Source organism: Melanerpes formicivorus, unplaced genomic scaffold (assembly GCF_026170545.1).
Source record: "Melanerpes formicivorus ecotype bairdi unplaced genomic scaffold, bMelFor1.0.p_v2 SCAF_1, whole genome shotgun sequence".
In the NCBI taxonomy this organism is placed as follows: Eukaryota; Metazoa; Chordata; class Aves; order Piciformes; family Picidae; genus Melanerpes; species Melanerpes formicivorus.
Genome location: NW_027142353.1, coordinates 58284094 through 58302060, shown reverse-complemented (window position 1 = coordinate 58302060; position 17967 = coordinate 58284094). Strand labels below are relative to the sequence as shown.

At 41.3% G+C, this 17967-nt stretch overlaps 1 protein-coding gene across 2 annotated transcripts in view; it reads right to left on the bottom strand.

Moving 5' to 3' along the window:
• The window catches only part of POGLUT3 (protein O-glucosyltransferase 3), a 47194-nt gene that overhangs the window by 21151 nt on the left and 8076 nt on the right, over positions 1 to 17967 (bottom strand). The window contains exons 4-8 of one of the 2 annotated variants that reach the window (XR_010988098.1): positions 17700 to 17916; positions 15213 to 15409; positions 13940 to 14134; positions 12485 to 12589; positions 10396 to 11322 (exon numbers count right to left, since the gene is read on the bottom strand). Coding sequence is in view for 1 of the 2 variants with exons in the window: in XM_068144694.1 (XP_068000795.1) it covers positions 11197 to 11322; positions 12485 to 12589; positions 13940 to 14134; positions 15213 to 15409; positions 17700 to 17916 (840 nt within the window). In the remaining variant the exon portion in view is untranslated. Of the gene's footprint in view, positions 1 to 9136; positions 11323 to 12484; positions 12590 to 13939; positions 14135 to 15212; positions 15410 to 17699; positions 17917 to 17967 lie in introns of those variants that run through there. The other variant, XM_068144694.1, reaches the window with a different exon arrangement.

The following is a 17967-nucleotide window of genomic DNA, read 5'->3' as shown; positions in this document are numbered from 1 at the left end:
ATCTCTGAGTTTGTTGGATAACTTAATCAGTCCCCTTATTTCTGGATATGTAGTCCCATAGTTAGGTGGTTCATGTAAGGAAACTGTTAAAGTTCTTAAGGTTTCATATATCTGTAGGGGGAGATAATGGGGGGGAACCACCCCAATCAGTGTATTGTTGTCGGGCTGTGAACTTGATAGGCGGTTGGAAAAGAATGTGCACCCTGAAGTGCCTGGCCAGTGGGGAAAGGGGATGGGGGATCAGGTGACAGGGGAAAGGAGTATAAATGATGTAACCCCCTAAAGTGTGCGTGCTCCCTTGGTGGGACACACCCAACTCAGCAGGCTCGTTCTTAATAAAGTTTTTATAGTTTTGCTTTGCTGACTTTGTCCTCCTATAAATTTTGATTAGTGAGCCATGTTTCCTGCATTCTTATTACATAGTATATTATCCTGCATTACTTATTACATGGTTAATGCTGTTGCATCAGTTTGACAGATAAAAACCAGACAGATAAAAGAGAAGGAAAGAATGCCTGTACTGATTAAGCCAGGAGATACTCTTTCACCAGAACTTTTGCCTTGTATCTAACAATGAGGTTCACAATCCTGAATGAAGGAGGCGGCATAATGCACGGGAATAAACCCACCCTGGATTTACTGATGATGTTGCAACTTGATTTCAAAGATAAAGACTTTGAAAGAGCTATCAAAAAGCTATGTATGTAATATGAATTCCATCTGAAAGTAGGCCAAACTGTGCTAAGTCACAAGATAGCTTTTGAAGGGTGCTTAGGCCAGTTTTAAGAGACAGATCTTGCCAGGGGCCTTCCTCAGTACTCCAAATTAAAATTTATTACAAAAAGTAATTACATGTAATTTCATATGAAATTAAAATGCAAAGCTAAATCCAGACAAGTATTAGTTTGAGAATATGGGAGGAATACAAATGTCTGTACGTTATTATACAAATAGGTAGCTATAAAGATAAATACATGGCATTGTTCGTTGGATGAATGGAGAGAAGAACCCTGCAGTAAGTAGTAAACTAACTGAAAAGACAGGGGCTAGTTTCTGTGCTGTGAGTAAATCCTGCTTGGTAACAGAGATAATCCAGGAGATATGTCATGGCTCTTGGATCTTGAGACACTAACTGAGGGAGTATCTGCCAGCTCCATGCCAGGAGCAAGTGTTCCTGTGAAGTCAGAGTGCTAAGTTTGACACTCAGGATTTGTTTTGCTTGTTTTCCTTCCAAAAAGAAAGTCAGTCTCAGCAGTCAGTGAACAATTGGTTCTTCCTTAATTGATGATTACTTAGGAAGGGAAAAAAGGAGAAACTTCATACGTTTTACGAGGCTGGTGAGAGGCCTTGAGCACAAGCCCTATGAGGAGAGGCTGAGGGAGCTGGGGTTGCTTAGCCTGGAGAAGAGGAGGCTCAGGGGAGACCTCATTGCCCTCTACAGCTACCTGAAGGGAGGTTGTAGACAGGAAGGGGTTGGTCTCTTCTCCCAGGCAACCAGCACCAGAACAAGAGGACACAGTCTCAAGCTGCACCAGGGGAGGTTTAGGCTGGAGGTTAGGAGAAAGTTCTTCACCGAGAGAGTCATTAGTCATTGGAATGTGCTGCCCAGGGAGGTGGTGGAGTCACCATCCCTGGAGGTGTTCTGGAGGAGACTTGATAGGGTGCTTTGGTGCATGGTTTAGTTGGTTGGGTTGTGTTGGACGATAGGGTGGACACGATGATCTTGAAGGTCTCTTCCAACCTGGTCTGATCTGGTCTATTCTATTCTATTCTATTCTATTCTATTCTATTCTATTCTATTCTATTCTATTCTATTCTATTCTAATTCCTGGTGTACAACATTTCTTGTGTGAAAGAGAACCATAGTTTAGTTCTTTCTGTATTTTTTTTTTTTCAGATAACCCACTTTTAAGTCTTTGAGCACTGAAAGAATGTATTTATTTGTTCAGAAAACAATTATTTCCTATGAAATTGCTGGGTTATGGGAAAGGGATTTTAACCATTTATTCACTTGGGACTAGGTACCAGGCAGCCAGTACCAGAACAAGAGGACACAGTCTCAGGCTGCACCAGGGGAGGTTTAGGCTGGAGGCTAGGAAGAAGTTCTACACAGAGAGAGTGATTGCCCATTGGAATGGGCTGCCTGGGGAGGTGGTGGAGTCGCTGTCATTAGAGGTGCTCAGGAGGAGACTTGATGGGGTGCTTGGTGCCATGTTTTAGTTGTTTAGGTGGGTTGGATTGGTTGATAAGTTGGACGCGATGATCTTGAAGGTCTCTTCCAACCTGGTTTATTCTATGTATTCTACAGTGATCCACTTCAAAAAGTCCAAAAGTCCTTAAATGGTTAATGAACACAGTTTTGCATTAAAAGCCAAAACAATTTTAAGTAAGAAACCCCAGAAAGTGTCTGTATTTATTCACTTACTTATTAAATTTGGTTAGTTAGGTTACCAGTATCATGACTCTTCTTTCACTTTCTCTACAGAACTGAGAATTCCTTAGGAACAGACCAGTTTGTTCTCAGAAATGTGTAGGAGAGTACAATTTGATACAGTATAATTTTCAAGGGCCAATTTAATGAGTTCAGCAAGAGCTGATGTTGCTCCTGTTGCCCTGAAAATCCACATCCACCTTCATAAGGCTCTTCGTATCAGGGCATAGATTGTTAAAATTGTGCTTGATGGTGTAACATTAAGAAACAAACCTAACTGGGAATTGATTTAGGGGACAACTTGTCACGGTGTTTAGTCCCCAGAAATAGGGAACTGCTTACCTAGTCTTACAACATGTCCTGTGTTTCAAACCCAAAGATATTCAAGTTTATGTTCCATTTGCCTATGAAAAAGAGGTGCTTTCCCCCTTTTTTTTTTGATCAGGTGACCTTCTAGACTTGGGATGCCATTCAGAGGGACCTGCACAAGCTTGAGAAATGGACCCCTGTGAACCTCATAAGGTCCAAAAAGGCCAAGTGCAAGGTCTTTCACCTAGGTCAGGGCAATCCCCAGTATCAGTGGAGGCTGTGGGGTGAAGGGATTGAGAGCAGCCCTGTGGAGAAGGACTTGGAAGTACTGGTAGATGAAAAGCTGGACATGAGCCATCAATGTCCACTCTCATCCCAGAAGGCAAACTGTATCCAGGGCTGGATCAAAAGAAATATGGCAAACAGGTTGAGGGAGGTGATTCTGCTCCTCTACTCCACTCTGAAGAGACTCTGCCTGGAGTACTGCATCCAGCTCTGGAGTTGTTGGCACAAGAAAGCTATGGACCTGTTGGAATGAGTCCAGAGAGTTCTCTTACAAAATGAGCCTACCTTACAAACATGGTTAAGAGGGCTGAAACATTGGCATTCTCACCAAAGGCTGAGATTGTTGGGGTTGTTCAGCTGGGAGAAGAGAAGGCTCTGGAGAGACCTTATTATGGCCTTTCTACACTTAAAAGGGACCTATAAAAGGGATCAGGACAATTATTTTAGCTAGGCCTGTTACAACAGGACAAGGGGTAATGGTTTTAAACTAAAAGTAGATAGATTTAGACTACATATGAGAAAGACAATTTTTACAATGAGGGTGGTGAAACACTGCAACAGGTTGCTCACAGAGGTGGCAGAAGGTGGGATGGGGATCCCTGAAAACAATCAAGATCAGGCTGGGTGGAGCTCCGAGCAACCTCATCTAGTTAAAAGATGTCCTTGCTTGTTGCAGAAGGAGTTGGACTAAATGACCTTTAAAGTCCTTTCCAACTGAAAGCATTCCATGATTTTATGTTTTTGGTTTTTAATTACAAATATGAATGCAATCAGCAAAAATCCTATGCCATTTACTCCAATGAGACTGGAATTTGTCCTTCTATGTGAATATCATTTGTATTTTATAATGGCTTCCTTGACAAGATAATCCATCAAGGAACTGGTGACAACTGCATCTAGTAACCTACTTACCAGATCCAGTCTGACAACTATTACACATTAGTGCATGTCATCAAAGCAGGGTGTAACTTAAATTAATATAGCAAACAGTTTTGATAGTGGACCATAGTTGCTTGAGAAAGTTGAAGGCAATACCTTATGAGCAAAAGAACTGTTTGACTTTGGAGTAATATTGTCGTGTGACTGGAATGGAGAAAACACCTACTGATTCTGAGGGTAGTTTGACCATCAGATTCAAGCAAATGCTTGAATTTCTTTGCTAATGGCACTCAGAGCTGTGTGCTCATGAAGGATTTCCCCAAGATTTCATTAATTTGGTTCATGGAGAGGCATATGATAGTGTCTGTAAAGACCTCATTCACACAGTGATTGCCCATTTTGAGTTGATCAGTCCCAGTTTTACAGGGAAAAGCTCATTTTCCTGTTTCTCTTCATTTTGAAAGGAAAGATCCAATGGCTAGTGTTTTTCTCTGAGTGGAACTGTGATGAGTGAAATACAATTGGAATGGGCTGCCCAGGGAGGTGATGGAGTCGCCATCATTGGAGGTGTTCAGGAGGAGACTTGATGGGGTACTTGGTGCCATGGGTTAGCCGTTTGGGTGGGTTGGATTGGTTGATGGGTTGGACACGATGATCTTGAAGGTCTCTTCCAACCTGGTTTGGTTTATTCTAAATTCTAAACAACATCTTGCAGAAGAGTAAATAGCAAGAGCCATGGTCTTAATTTCAGTGAATAATACATAGTATTACTAACAGCCATGGAAAATACACACTTCTTCTGGATCCCTGGGAACAGTTTTCATTTGATACAGCATTTTGTCGCAGGAAAATGTCTTTCCCTGCAGGCAGCTGGAATTCATAAACTATTTCATAAGAAATGCTCAGAAATACTCAGTATTGTGTCTATGTACTACTTGCACTTAAGTATTGCCAAATATTTACAGAGTTAAGAAATCACATCTCTGTGAGCTGTACCACCTGTAACAGCTATTGTTCTTTAAAAGAGTAGTAACTTTTAACAGCAGAGTGGATTTGGGGTTGATTTGGGATATTACTGTTTGTATTTAAAAAAAAATAATCATTAAATGCAATGAACTGCACTGAAAAAAATTGATCTCCTTCCTGAGGTAACAGCTGGTGGGTTTGAACACAGCAAAACCAGCATCACTTGGAAACAATCCCCATTTTAACTCTAGCATATTTTCATGCTCTCAGTAGATTTCCACCTTAAAAGCAATAAAATGCTCAAATCTCTTTCTCTTGCAACAGTGAAAAATCTGGTGAGAGTAACATGCAAGATGAAATCAGGTGTCAGACCTGCTGCTAACATGGTAGAAACCACTTTGGTTTATCATGGCTATTAGTCATAAACTGGCATATCTCTGCAGCAGGAGCGGTGTAACAGGTTGGCTGGACATTGTGGGGAAAAAGAGTAGCTGGATCCAAAGGTAAGCAACAACATCTGCTAGTGTTAACCTCTCTGAATCACAGAAGCTGCAGTGAAATGAGGGTCTCAAGTATAGGTTGAGTTGATTTGCTTTTAGAACAATGTAGTGCATGAGCTCTGTCCTACTTCAGGTTGGCCTGTCTGCAATGCTGCTGAGCCCTCTTGAGCGTCTCTGTGCTGCAGTGCAAACCTGCAGTGCAGATGGATCCTGACTGATTCTGCTTTTTTAGCACTGGGCTGGGAACGTGCATTGCTCACTCACCAGTGGCCTACAGAGTATGCAGACATTTAAATACATGTGTAACTTCTAAAGTGCATTAATATTCTCATTGCTTAAAATTAATTACTTTGCTGGGTCATAACTGTACTCCCAACTCTTTTTTAATTATCTCAATACGTGTAAAGTATATATTCAGCTTCTTGAAAGAGCAGGCCTTGCACTTTCAGTCAGTCCAAGCATGTAATGCCTAATCAGTGTACGCTATTTCTGCTGAATCTTCTGTATTATGGTCTATTGTGATCATGTAGAATAATAATATATAATGAAATTAGTTAGAATTACATAGAATAAACCAGGTTGGAAGAGACCTTCAAGATCATCGCATCCAAACTATCAACCAATCCAACCCATCAACCAATCCAACCCACCTAAACAACTAACCCATGGCACCAAGCACCCCATCAAGTCTCCTCCTGAACACCTCCAATGATGGCAACTCCACCACCTCCCTGGGCAGCCCATTCCAATGGGCAATCACTCTCTCTGTATAGAACTTCTTCCTAACATCCAACCTAAACCTCCCCTGGTGCAGCCTGAGACTGTGTCCTCTTGTTCTGGTACTGGTTGCCTGGAGAAGAGACAATGCTAATATATAATTTTATTGCCTTGTAAGTCACATATAAAATATCTACAAAACATTGTCAGTATTACCAAGGAAGACATAAGCATGAATAGTCTCAAAAGTGTCAGTGCAGAAAAGCTATACTGCATCTTGGAGACATTCCAGATGTTTTTATCCTCCTGCTATATGACTAGATAAATGCTTGTTGTATGACTGAAACGTAGTTCATAGAATTATGAACATCTGGAGGCCATGCAGGCCAAGTTTCACCTCCTTGGGGATATCAGTGTGAAGACATTTTTTCCCTTATCTAATTGGAATTTCCCATGTTGCATCTGGATTCTATTGTTTGTAGGCTTTCCGCTGTGTACCTCTGGGAAGGCTAGCTTCATCTTTCCTACACTCTCCCTTTAGAGTTCAGCAAGGCAGACTTTTCCTTGCCTTCTCTTTTTCAGGCTGACCTAGCCCTGCTCACACAGCTTCTTATGCTTCATGGGCCTCAAATTCTTTATCACCTTGATGGTCCTCAGCTGGATTCTCTCTGCTGTGTCTATGCATTTCTTGTACAGAAGAGTGCAAAACTGAATACTGCGCTCCAGCTGCAGTCTCGCAGCTGCCAAACAGAAAGGAAGAAACGTGTCCCTTGACCTGCTGGCCACAGTCTCACTAATCATGATGGAACAGGTGTCCCAAATATCTTCAAACAGACATGCAAAATAATGCTTTCTCCCTTATTCTCACAGCAAAACACAAAATTAATGCCATCACTCTCTACAGTACAGATTTTCTTACATTATTACCAACTCCAAACAAAAGCCAAGCATTAACCTCATTAAAATGCTGTAAAAGTATTCACAGACAAGAGGATTCTAGTGGTTAAATCCTGTGAACTTAAACAATAATGTATGTATATAAAGTCTTGCACTTCATCACTGCCCTTGCAAAGAATGCTTTTGAAAAACTGAAGCTGTAAAGGAGCTGATAATATCCTAGGTTTATGTAATGCTTTTTCCCCTTATTATCATTTCTTTACAAGCTTCTCAAACATGCTCAAACAGGCGATGTTGTGTTTTCCCTGTCAGCTCTCCTCCCTAACTAAATCATTCACTTTCTAATGTAATACAGGTCGGGCGTATGCTTCCCAGGATGGATGCCTGGATGTGCCATTCCATCAGGCAAGCTTTGATTATAGGGTTTTTTAAATTATGAATCTAGCAGGCAGGCCTGGCACAATACTGCCATGAAACTAGAACCTTCGTTATCTTCAGGCAAATCTCAAAAATAGCGTCTAAAAATGTGCTGATTTTAGACCTCCTTTGCGTCCAACAGATGATGATTTACTACTTCTCATTCCAAGATGAAATTGAGGTTGGGTATTTCTAAAAGTGAGTGCTTAAATATATGAAGACATATATATATGACATAACATAAAAGAACTAATTTTCTGCAGTGTTCTCTGCCTGAAACTACTATTAAGGTTGAAGGATTTGGAATTAAGGAACCTCTGTATGACCAACCAACGCTGACAACTTGTTCATGAATTTCTATTCGTGGCTTGGATGAGCACACACTCTGCTGGAAAAAGCACTGGCTGGGCAAACAGTCCCAAAGAGTGGTGGTCAGTGGGGTTAAATCCAGCTGATGGCCAGTCACAAGTGGTGTTCCTCAGGGCTCAGTGTGACTACTTCTGTTTAACATCTTTATTGATGACCTTGATGAAGACAGAGTGTGTCATCAGTAAGGTTGCAGATGACACCAAGTTAGGTGGGAGTGTTGAGCTGCATGAGAGTAGGGAGACTCTACAGAGGGACTTGGATAGATTGGATGAATGGGCCAACATTAATGGTATGAGCTTCAACAAGGCCAAATGCCAGGTCCTGCACTTGGGTCACAACAACCCCCAGCAATGCTACAGGCTTGGGGAAGTGTAGCTGGAAAGCTGTCTGGCACAAAGGGACATGGGGGTTCCAATTGCAAGCAACTGAATATGAGCAAGCAGTGTGCCCAGGTGGCCAAGAAGGCCAATGGCATCCTGACTTGTATTAGAAATGCTGTGTCCAGCAGGAGCAGGGAGATGATTGTCCCCTTGTACTCAGCCCTGGTGAGGCCACACCTCAAGTATTGTGTTCAGTTTGGGGCACCTCAATACAGGAGAGATGTGGAGGTGCTGGAGCAAGTGCAGAGGATGGCAAATGAAGCTGGTGAACTAGAGTAGATCTGACATCTCTTTTGGCTTGGAGGGGCAATTGTTGCAACTGCTCTTCATTACAATTTAAGTTGCTTGTAGTACCACCAACGGAAAGAAGAGAGCCTTTGCCTTGCCCTCTTTTATCTTTGGAAGATCTCTAGTTATAAACTGAACCAGGTGTTCTCAAATGCCTAAGCACTTGCAATGAAAATTCTGCCACATTTCTGCTATGTTTTTTAATTTTGTCATGTTTTTCAGGCTATTTCTTGCCTTTAAGCTATCAAAGCATCTGTTGAGGCATTCAGTGACAAACTAGTCAGCTTTGAAGGGCTGCTTGTTTACAAAGGCAAGGAGGGGTTTTTGGCAGAGAATTTAAATGGTGGGAGTTTTTTTTTCCTTTTTTATGAGGGAAGAAGGGATGAGATATTCACATTTGTTTCTATTAATAACCATTCAAATTTTATCTGATTCTTCTTCCAGTTTGAAAGGCTTCTGTTTCAAGCCAGGCAAGTTCTTCTACACAGACATTTCCAAAGAACCCTGAAGAATGCATCCTGACTCCCCCCTGTTCCCTCCCAGTTTTTTAAACAGGTAATTTTTTGACTATTGGTTTGAAATATGTGTGTGAGGTGGAAAACTTTGTCGATTCAACTGGCTGGTATGCTTAATTGCCTTTGCTGAGCACACCACTTCCATAAGTACTGGTGAATATCAAATGCATCTGGTATAAAGAATAGTATCACAACATAAGATTTTATCATACAGTAGAAATTACTTTGCACAGAGAAGGAAAGAGGAGCACATGCTCAGTTTCAAGTGTCAGCTTCAGCAATGGAACACTGTTCCTGAAGTTTTAGGTCAGATGAGCTCTATTTATAGTCTGAAGTTCTAGGATGATTGTTGTGCTAAACTAAAATGCAGCCACTATATATTATGTTAGAACAAGAAAAGCAAGGATAATGAGTAAAGCAGCATGGTTTAGGATTTTCTTTACTGTTGTAACGTAGTGAAGGACTGACAGACAGTTGCATTAAAATTCTTTAGAAACCTGAAGTTCTTTCCTCATTTAGCATACTGAACAATCTAGTATTTCTTCCTTTCCTATCACACTTCAGGTATTTTCTGAGCAACTTGAAGTGTAGAGCCAAGAGTGAAACCTGCATGTGGTGTAGACCCCTAAACTTTGGGCACCTAAACAAACAGACGAGTCCACAGTCTTAGGACATTTCCACTCCATTTTGTGTAGGGAGAATTTGGTATTTATGAAAGACATTATCTGAGTGTATCTGCTCAGACAGGCTGCATTAGCCAAGACAAAAATGCAGAGGTGCTTGTGGGCACTGGTCTTGGTATTGGCATTGGTGTTTCCTTTCAAGACTGTTTATGGATTTTGAAACAGACAAACTTGGGTACAAATCAAGACGGCCACATCCAGCACTAGGGTTTTTCCTCTGCCCCACCCAAAGACAAAATTTATTGCAATGACGTGACCAGCTCCTTCTGGCCCTGTGAATTTTGTATTGCTAACTTCGTGGCTGTACTTCACTGGAAGACCTGAAGATCTCTTCTCCAGTCTGGAGGTAAGGCACTCTGGGAAAATGGTTTTGAATCAAACCAAGGAAGACAGTTGGCTTCCCAGTTGCTTAGTATGGTCTCTAATCATTAGTCTGTTACATAGAAAGTGCAGCATAGTTTGTTCTGTCATATGTTTGAACTAACACAATGCAGTCTCATCTGCTGGCTGATCTCAGTATAAGGTTAAGTATGATCTAAATTCTGAAAACAGTTAAGATCCCTCCAGGGACTAAAGCACAAACAAATGTAGTTCATGAACCCACGTGATAAAGATGATGGCATCCTTGTCTCTGCATAGCAGTTAAACCTAGACAGTCTAAAACTCTGGTAACAGATTTCAGATGTGTGAATATCCAAACACCCTGGAATACTGTAAGACTGTATTGTTGAGCTAAGAGACTGTTTCACCTGGCCTTACCTGAAGGTCCCAAGTCCTTTTGTGGATCTGTGCAGATACTCACAGATACGTTCACTGTCAGGGAACAGGTCTTCAGAGCGGTGTCTTGGCACTCAAAGCACTGTGATTGTGATAGGTACAGAGCCTGCTTTAAAGCAGCACTGAATTTTGGTGGTTCACAGCCATGGTGCTTACAAAAGTATTTTTCTGACCTCTTCTCCTCTCCATTTTCTTCTGAAATGGACAATTATTGTATCATGTCCTGCATTCTGTTATCTGTGACAGACCACAACACGATCTCAAAGCAACACCAGATTCGATATCTGCACATCTCAAATACTCATTTTCTTTGTCTGGTTGGAAAATTGTTTTGTATACAATAAACAATCTAACACTGAGGTAAGCTTTATGGAGAAATCATAACACTGTTTTAGTATGTTGCAAATGCTCCTTTAGAATAACTTGCACTGACTCATGGAAGACCTTTCATAGATGACTGGTTCCTCGTAAAACTTTGCTAACTAGGTCCCAGCGGGACCAGGCGCAGCACTGCAGTCTTCTTCCCGATGATGATGTGGTACATCAAACAAATCCCCTAGACACTCCCATTTACAGGCTCAGTATCTGTCTGGTGGTGGTCATGGAGACAAAATTGTGGGAACCAACACTGTACACCAGAGTCAGCGTGAAGAAAGATATGTAAATACAAGAAGACTACATAACTAAGAATGTTTGCTAGTGCATAAGTGTCTTAGATTTCACAGCTTAATTCCTATTTAAACTCCTGCATTGTAAGTGGGCGATTTTCTCCATCCGGTACAGTTATAGATCTTCCCTCAAAGGCTTTTTCCTGTGGCAGCTGCATACTGAGTCTCTGTCATCAGGCTGAGGTACCAGTTCCATTCCATCCCGTATTTCAGGTTTGCTGGCTTGGCGTTTAGCATACTTCTGAAATATGTAAACAACATTTAAGAATCCTATAGGCATCAACGTGTAATTCATGGAACAGAGTCTTCCTCCTCCCTTCCTCACAAGCCTGCCTTTATCCGAGCTCCTTATGTCATTGTTTACAAGGTGTCCTTCTAACACACCTACTAATAGGCTACACTGCCTCTGAAAGCCTCCTTTAATGTTTCCCCCTCTCCTATTATTAATGGTAATTTGAATATTGTCATTATTTGTGCCTCTAACCAGTTCGTGCCTCTAATGCTGTCATTTTTGTAGGCTGAACAGTTCCATGCTTTTGTGTCAATCTGAGGCTGCTTAAGCTGAGATCTAACTCTGCACAGCAAAACAGGAAAAATAAATTAGTACTTTCAGAGAACAGAAACTTCTTTCACTAGAGATTTGCATCTCCTAAGGAAGCAGAGACTACTTGTTCTGCTTCACCCCTTACACTCTGCTAGCTCTAAGTCTGGAATTTCTTTTCCATGTATTCATTGTTTTGTAATACAGTGGAGTAGCTCATGAGGGAATAAGTATGAGGGGAAAATGTAAGACAATAGTGTACAGATTATTTTGTACATCTATTAGAAATCACATACCAACTGACAGTGAAAACAGGTCTGACTGTGGGGATGGGGGCAAGACAAAAAAAGTCTCTGATTCTGTAAAACTGTAATGCCAGGTTGCCTCTTTAATAATGAAGGAAGCTTTAGCAAAGCTGGTAAAGCTGGGGAGGGACTTTTTAGGATGTCAGGTAATGATGGGACTAGGGGGAATGGAACAAAAATAGAAATGGGTAGATTCAGATTGGATGTTAGGAAGAAGTTCTTCACCATGAGGGTGGTGAGACACCAGAACAGGTTGCCCAGGGAGGTGGTAGAAGTCCCATCACTGGAGGTTTTTAAGGCCAGGCTGGATGTGGCTCTGAGCAATGGGATCTACTGTGAGGTGTGTCTGCCCATGGCAGGGGGGTTAGAACTAGATGATCCTTGAGGTCCCTTCCAACCCTGACAATTCTATGAATGAACTGCCTGCCAAACTCCTGTAAATAAATATGAGCTATCTCTGCTATTAATAAAAGTGAGGTAAGGACAGAATATAAAATGTGTAGCATCAGTAGCAGTAGGAGTTAGGGGAAAGTAATAAAGTGATCTATTGTACTAACCTGGAGCACTTTGTAATAGTAGCAGTAAAACCTGTGAGGCTGAAGTAATTCTCTGGCCATTAATTGTCCTTCTTTAGCAATTTTTCTTGCTTCTTCATCATTTGCCTGGAAAATTGAGAAGAAACAAATGAATAATAGAGCAATCAGTGAGTTGCTCAAAGCCTGGCTGGCATTATAAGTTTTATTAAAGGGGCTATTCAAACCTGCAACTTGATGTGCAATTACTGGTAGGCTGCAAAGGCATACTTTAAATTGCAGATTTAAACAAAAGTACTGGATTGCTTTTATGGTCACAACTGGTACCTTCAGGCTATCAATAACAACTTTCATGGATAATATGTACAATTTTGAAAACTCAGTTGATTACTCCTCTACTGTTTTGTCCAAGCCACAAGCCTCTTCAAAATCAGGTCTGACATCTCCCAGGCATACTTTGTTTTCACCTAAGACAATGCCACAGGTGGTATCCTCTCATATGCAATGTGATTCAACAGCTTCCTTTTAAGGACAACTCTGCCTGAATGCATGTATTTATCTTTGATTTTTTTTAGGTCTATATTTCAAAGCTTTCAGTATTCACATTTGATTCCTTATGAAGGACTACAGTACTTTCAGAACACAAACTTTCTCTGTTTTTTAACCTAATAGCTAAACTTAAAGCACAAATGGTGTTTTTAGTCACCATTTGGTTGGTTTGGTTACAGAATCCCAGCCTCTCACTCTGAGCATGTTACAGAGCAGCCTTTTTTTTGTGCATTCGAACAAGAGGTGACCTCATTGTGGCCTTCCAGTATCTGAAGGGGGCCTACAGGAAGGCTGGGGAGGGACTTGTCAGGATCTCAGGTAGTGATAGGATTAGGGGGAATGGAATGAAGCTGGAGGTGGGGAGATTCAGGCTGGATGTGAGGAGGAGGTTCTTCACCATGAGAGTGGTGAAACCCTGGACTGGGTTGTCCAGGGAGGTGGTTGGGGCGCTATCCCTGGAGGTGTTTAAGGCCAGGCTGGCTGAGGCTGTGGCCAGGCTGATCTAGTGTGGGGTGTCCCTGTCTATGGCAGGGGGGTTGGAACTAGATGATCCTTGTGGTCCCTTCCAACCCTGAATGAATGATACTGAGAGCATGCAGTGACTTTTGTTCTGTGATAGAACTAATTAAGTAGTACCTAGAATTCTGGGCATGTCTTTGAACTTTGCCTGTATTAGTCAGTATACTGATGCTCTGACTCATGAAACACTTCTGCACATACCTAAAATGAATTCTTAAGTATTTTCCTGAATAGTGCTGGTTACTTGAATTGAGGCCTTCCCATCTTATTTTAACAACTGATTGTACTTCCTTTATCCCAAGATCTCAATAGAGTCCACGCAAAATGTGTGTGAAAATAAAAAGAAGAGCATATTACAATAAATGGTTTACATATTTATGAAGTTGAATTTTAGTTAGTAATAGAACTTACCTTTGCCCATTTTATTTTCTCTAGCAAATCATCTAAGTTTCTGTTAACTGGCACATAATGTTTCCAAGGTTTTAATCCAATATAAAAATGTTCATAGTACTGGGAATCTTGCTTCAATACCAGGCTGTCACCCAGCAAGAGGTATGGAAACCTGTAAGCTGCCACAGTCCCATCTACGTTCACTTGGTATTTGTACTGCATAATGAAGATAGAGGAAAGAAAAAAGGTGAAATAGAATAATAGAATAGAATAATAGAATAATAAACCAGGTTGGAAGAGACCTTCAAGATCATCGTGTCCCACCCATCAACCAATCCAACCCACCTAATGCTTTGAATCAGAGTAGAATACTTGACTGTAAGAGATTTTGACAGGTGAGATGTAATTGTCCCTCTTAATTCTCATCTTCAAACCTGCTTTATGTTAAGCATGTGTAGATTCATGGTATTCTGGATAACACAATGGATAAAGGCTTTGTTTTCAACCCAAGACTGACAGACAAGAACCTTTGTGTCACATGAACTGCCTGATGGGTATTCCAGTAATGTGTCCTGGGACAGAGCAAGAGCAAGGGGTAGAGCTGGGAAGGAAAGAAAATTATGCCTAAATTCAACAAGTGTAAATGTAGTCTGACTTAAAATTACATTGTTGTGAAGAATAATCTGAAACACATGTTATTACAGAAAAAAATCTTTAACATGACACTAAAAGTAACCATGAAGGTGCTGCTCTAGCAGAGACTTTTGGCTATTATAGTGTTTCTGGAAAAGAGCTTCATTTGCTGTATACTACAATTGCTTTTTTAAAGGGGGAGTCTGCCCCCTTTACTTTCAATACCTCTGTTGCAGGGAAATTTGTGTGTTTAAAGTGCAACAAAAAAAATCTATCAATTTTTCTAACTTGAGACTACAAGGACTCTTTCTGACAACCATAATATACTTGCAGTGGACACAAGTTGTGTCCATTATATTCGTATTTACTCCACAAAAGAGAAACTTTGATGGTTAAGAAATCAAATTTACCAATCCAGTAAAAAAAAAATCTCCAAGAACTCTCTCTGAGGGACTCAAAGAGAAAAGTGTAGTGGCCCTCAGTAAGTGTGTCACACTATGACTTTGATTGCAGGTGGTCTACCTATGCCACATGGACCAGTGTTCCCAGTGCAGGGTAATGGTTTTGTTTACTCAATGGAATCAGCAAAAGTAAGCTTTGTCTTTTCAGTTGGTAAGAACCCGACAGCACAATTAACCCAAGGTTATAACTTGCTTGCTACCTTAAAGAAGTCAAAGAAGCCCATCAGCTGAACCTTCCCCAGCTCTTTTTCTTTTTCTCTGAAGAAGAAATATCCTGTTATTCCAGCATCTAGTAGTTCTGGGTTTTCCTTGGATAACTGGACAAGATGGAGACGTTCCTCTCGGCTGTCTCGACCCCTAAATAAAGCTCGCTCAGTCTTGTTTTCCCAGAATGGACCTACAAGCATTGAGTAATAAGGTAAAAGCAAACAGTAATGAAATATTCATGGTATGTTTAGTGAAAATAAGGAACTTGCTATGACAGTGGCATTACATTCAGAGACGTGGCAAAACAGGCAGGATTTCTTCTTAGTGAATCCATAATCATTTATTAATCACAGCATTTACGGACTCCCAGTCCTGGCTTGAATTTTGGGATGAGAAACTGAGCCACTTACAAAAGCAAAATCAGAGAACTGCTTTTCTACTCAACAATTTTATATTTAAATGGCTTTTAAGTATCTTGAAAGCAACATAAAGGATTGTAATCACATTATGTAAGTAAAATACTAACAATTAAAGTAATTCTCCATGCATAAAGCCTGCCAGAGTAACAAAACTTTCTTCAGTAAAATACACCTCTGCCACCCAGCAATTTAGTTAGATCTTTGAGGAATCACTTAATGGAAACTTAAAAAGGGGAAGAAAAAAAAAGGCTATACAGTGTCCTCAAGGTGCTTAGCAAGAGCCTGAAAGACTTTATCTCTGCTTACTGCCTCCTGCTTTTAAAAACATTAAATATTTCTTTCCTCATCCTTCTGCTGAAAATTTCCTTCAAGCACCTACTGGAATAGGCTCTTATCATCTCCTAACTAGAAACTGCATTAAGAATAGTGTGGCCAGCAGGAGCAGGGAAGTCATTGTGCCCCTGTACTCTGCACTGGTTAGGCCACACCTTGAGTACTGTGTCCAGTTCTGGGCCCCTCAGTTTAAGAAGGACATTGAAACACTTGAACGTGTCCAGAGAAGGGCAACAAGGCTGGTGAGAGGCCTTGAGCACAAGCCCTGTGAGGAGAGGCTGAGGGAGCTGGGATTGTTTAGCCTGGAGAAGAGAAGGCTCAGGGGTGACCTCATTGCCCTCTACAACTACCTGAAAGGTGGTTGTAGCCAGGAAGGGGTTGGTCTCTTCTCCCAGGCAACCAGCACCAGAACAAGGGGACACAGTCTCAGGCTGCGCCAGGGGAGGTTTAGACTCGAGGTGAGGAGGAAGTTCTTAACCGAGCAAGTCATTAGTCATTGGAATGGGCTGCCCAGGGAGGTGGTGGAGTCACCATCCCTGGAGGTGTTCAAGAGGAGATTGGACGTGGCACTTGGTGCCATGGTCTAGTCATGAGGTCTGTGGTGACAGGTTGGACTCGATGATCCTCAAGGTCTCTTCCAACCTTAGTGATACTGTGATACTGTGAAAAGCAGCTCCACTAAATCAGTAAACACAAAGTGATAATTTAAGTATGTAAAAGCTAATAAAAGAAACTGTGATCTAATAAAAGAAATACCTCCTCACTCAAGTTTTAGTCCTTAGGTATTGCTCATGCCATTTATCTGAGCCCTAAGTATTAATTTATGCTGTGCGGCTTAGGAAGCCACCTCTCAGGAAAACTGACTCTTCCCTCAAAGCCAGAAAGACAATTCTGCATATCCCACTCTGAGGTGGTGGGGTTTTTTTTCCACACAGACAATACATTCTTATTTGAAAGAGGCTGCAGCACAGTACCAGTTTATATCTTTCAGGATTCAAATTAAGTTTTATGTAAGCAGAATGTTGGGCTGCATCACTCTCAGGAAAAGGATTACTATTTGATTTGATTTGATTACTAGTTGATTAGAAGGAACATATTCAAGCCCTTGCCTGAGGACAAAAGTGGATGTTGGTCTCTTCTCCCAGGCAGCCAGTACCAGAACAAGAGGACACAGTCTCAGGCTGCGCCAGGGGAGGTTCAGGTTGGATGTTAGGAAGAAGTTCTATACAGAGAGAGTGATTGCCCATTGGAATGGGCTGCCTGGGGAGGTGGTGGAGTCACCATCACTGGAGGTGTTCAGGAGGAGACTTGATGGGGTGCTTGGTGCCATGGGTTAGTTGTTTAGGTGGGTTGGATTGGTTGATAGGTTGGATGCGATGATCTTGAAGGTCTCTTCCAACCTGGTTTATTCTATTCTTCTATTCATATAATGGGGAAAAACCCCTCTAGTAATACAATTATATTTACTTTTTCTTTTGGCAGCCACAGTAGCTAACTTCTGGATACCTTGAAGTTAAAATTCACAGTATTTTAAACTGGACTTCTTAAACTTTGGCCCTAAATCCATACTAAACACCTGCTTGGTAGCATTGTTGAAAGTGTTTATAAAGGCTAACCTGCATGTATTTAAGAGGCCTCCACTTGAGACCTGAAGACCTCACAACATGATTTGAATGCAGCTTGCTTTTTTGATGGCATTTACAAGTTCTTCTTAAAAAATCCACGTACCTGTATTTCCTTGAATAGAAAGGAGATCATTTGTGACTCCTCGTAGGGTTTCAAGAGTTGAGTGGGTTACATCATACGTTGGAAGGACTATATCTCTTGAATCTACAGAGCCACACCATGAAATGACAGGAAGAGGACCAGGTGTATCATTAGCTTGCCGATACTCAACTGGCCAATCTCCAACATTAAGGTAAAATTCCACATCAGGAAGGTGAACCTAAATGTAAGAAAGGATTAGCCAAGTAAGGCTAATAACACAAAGAGAGAA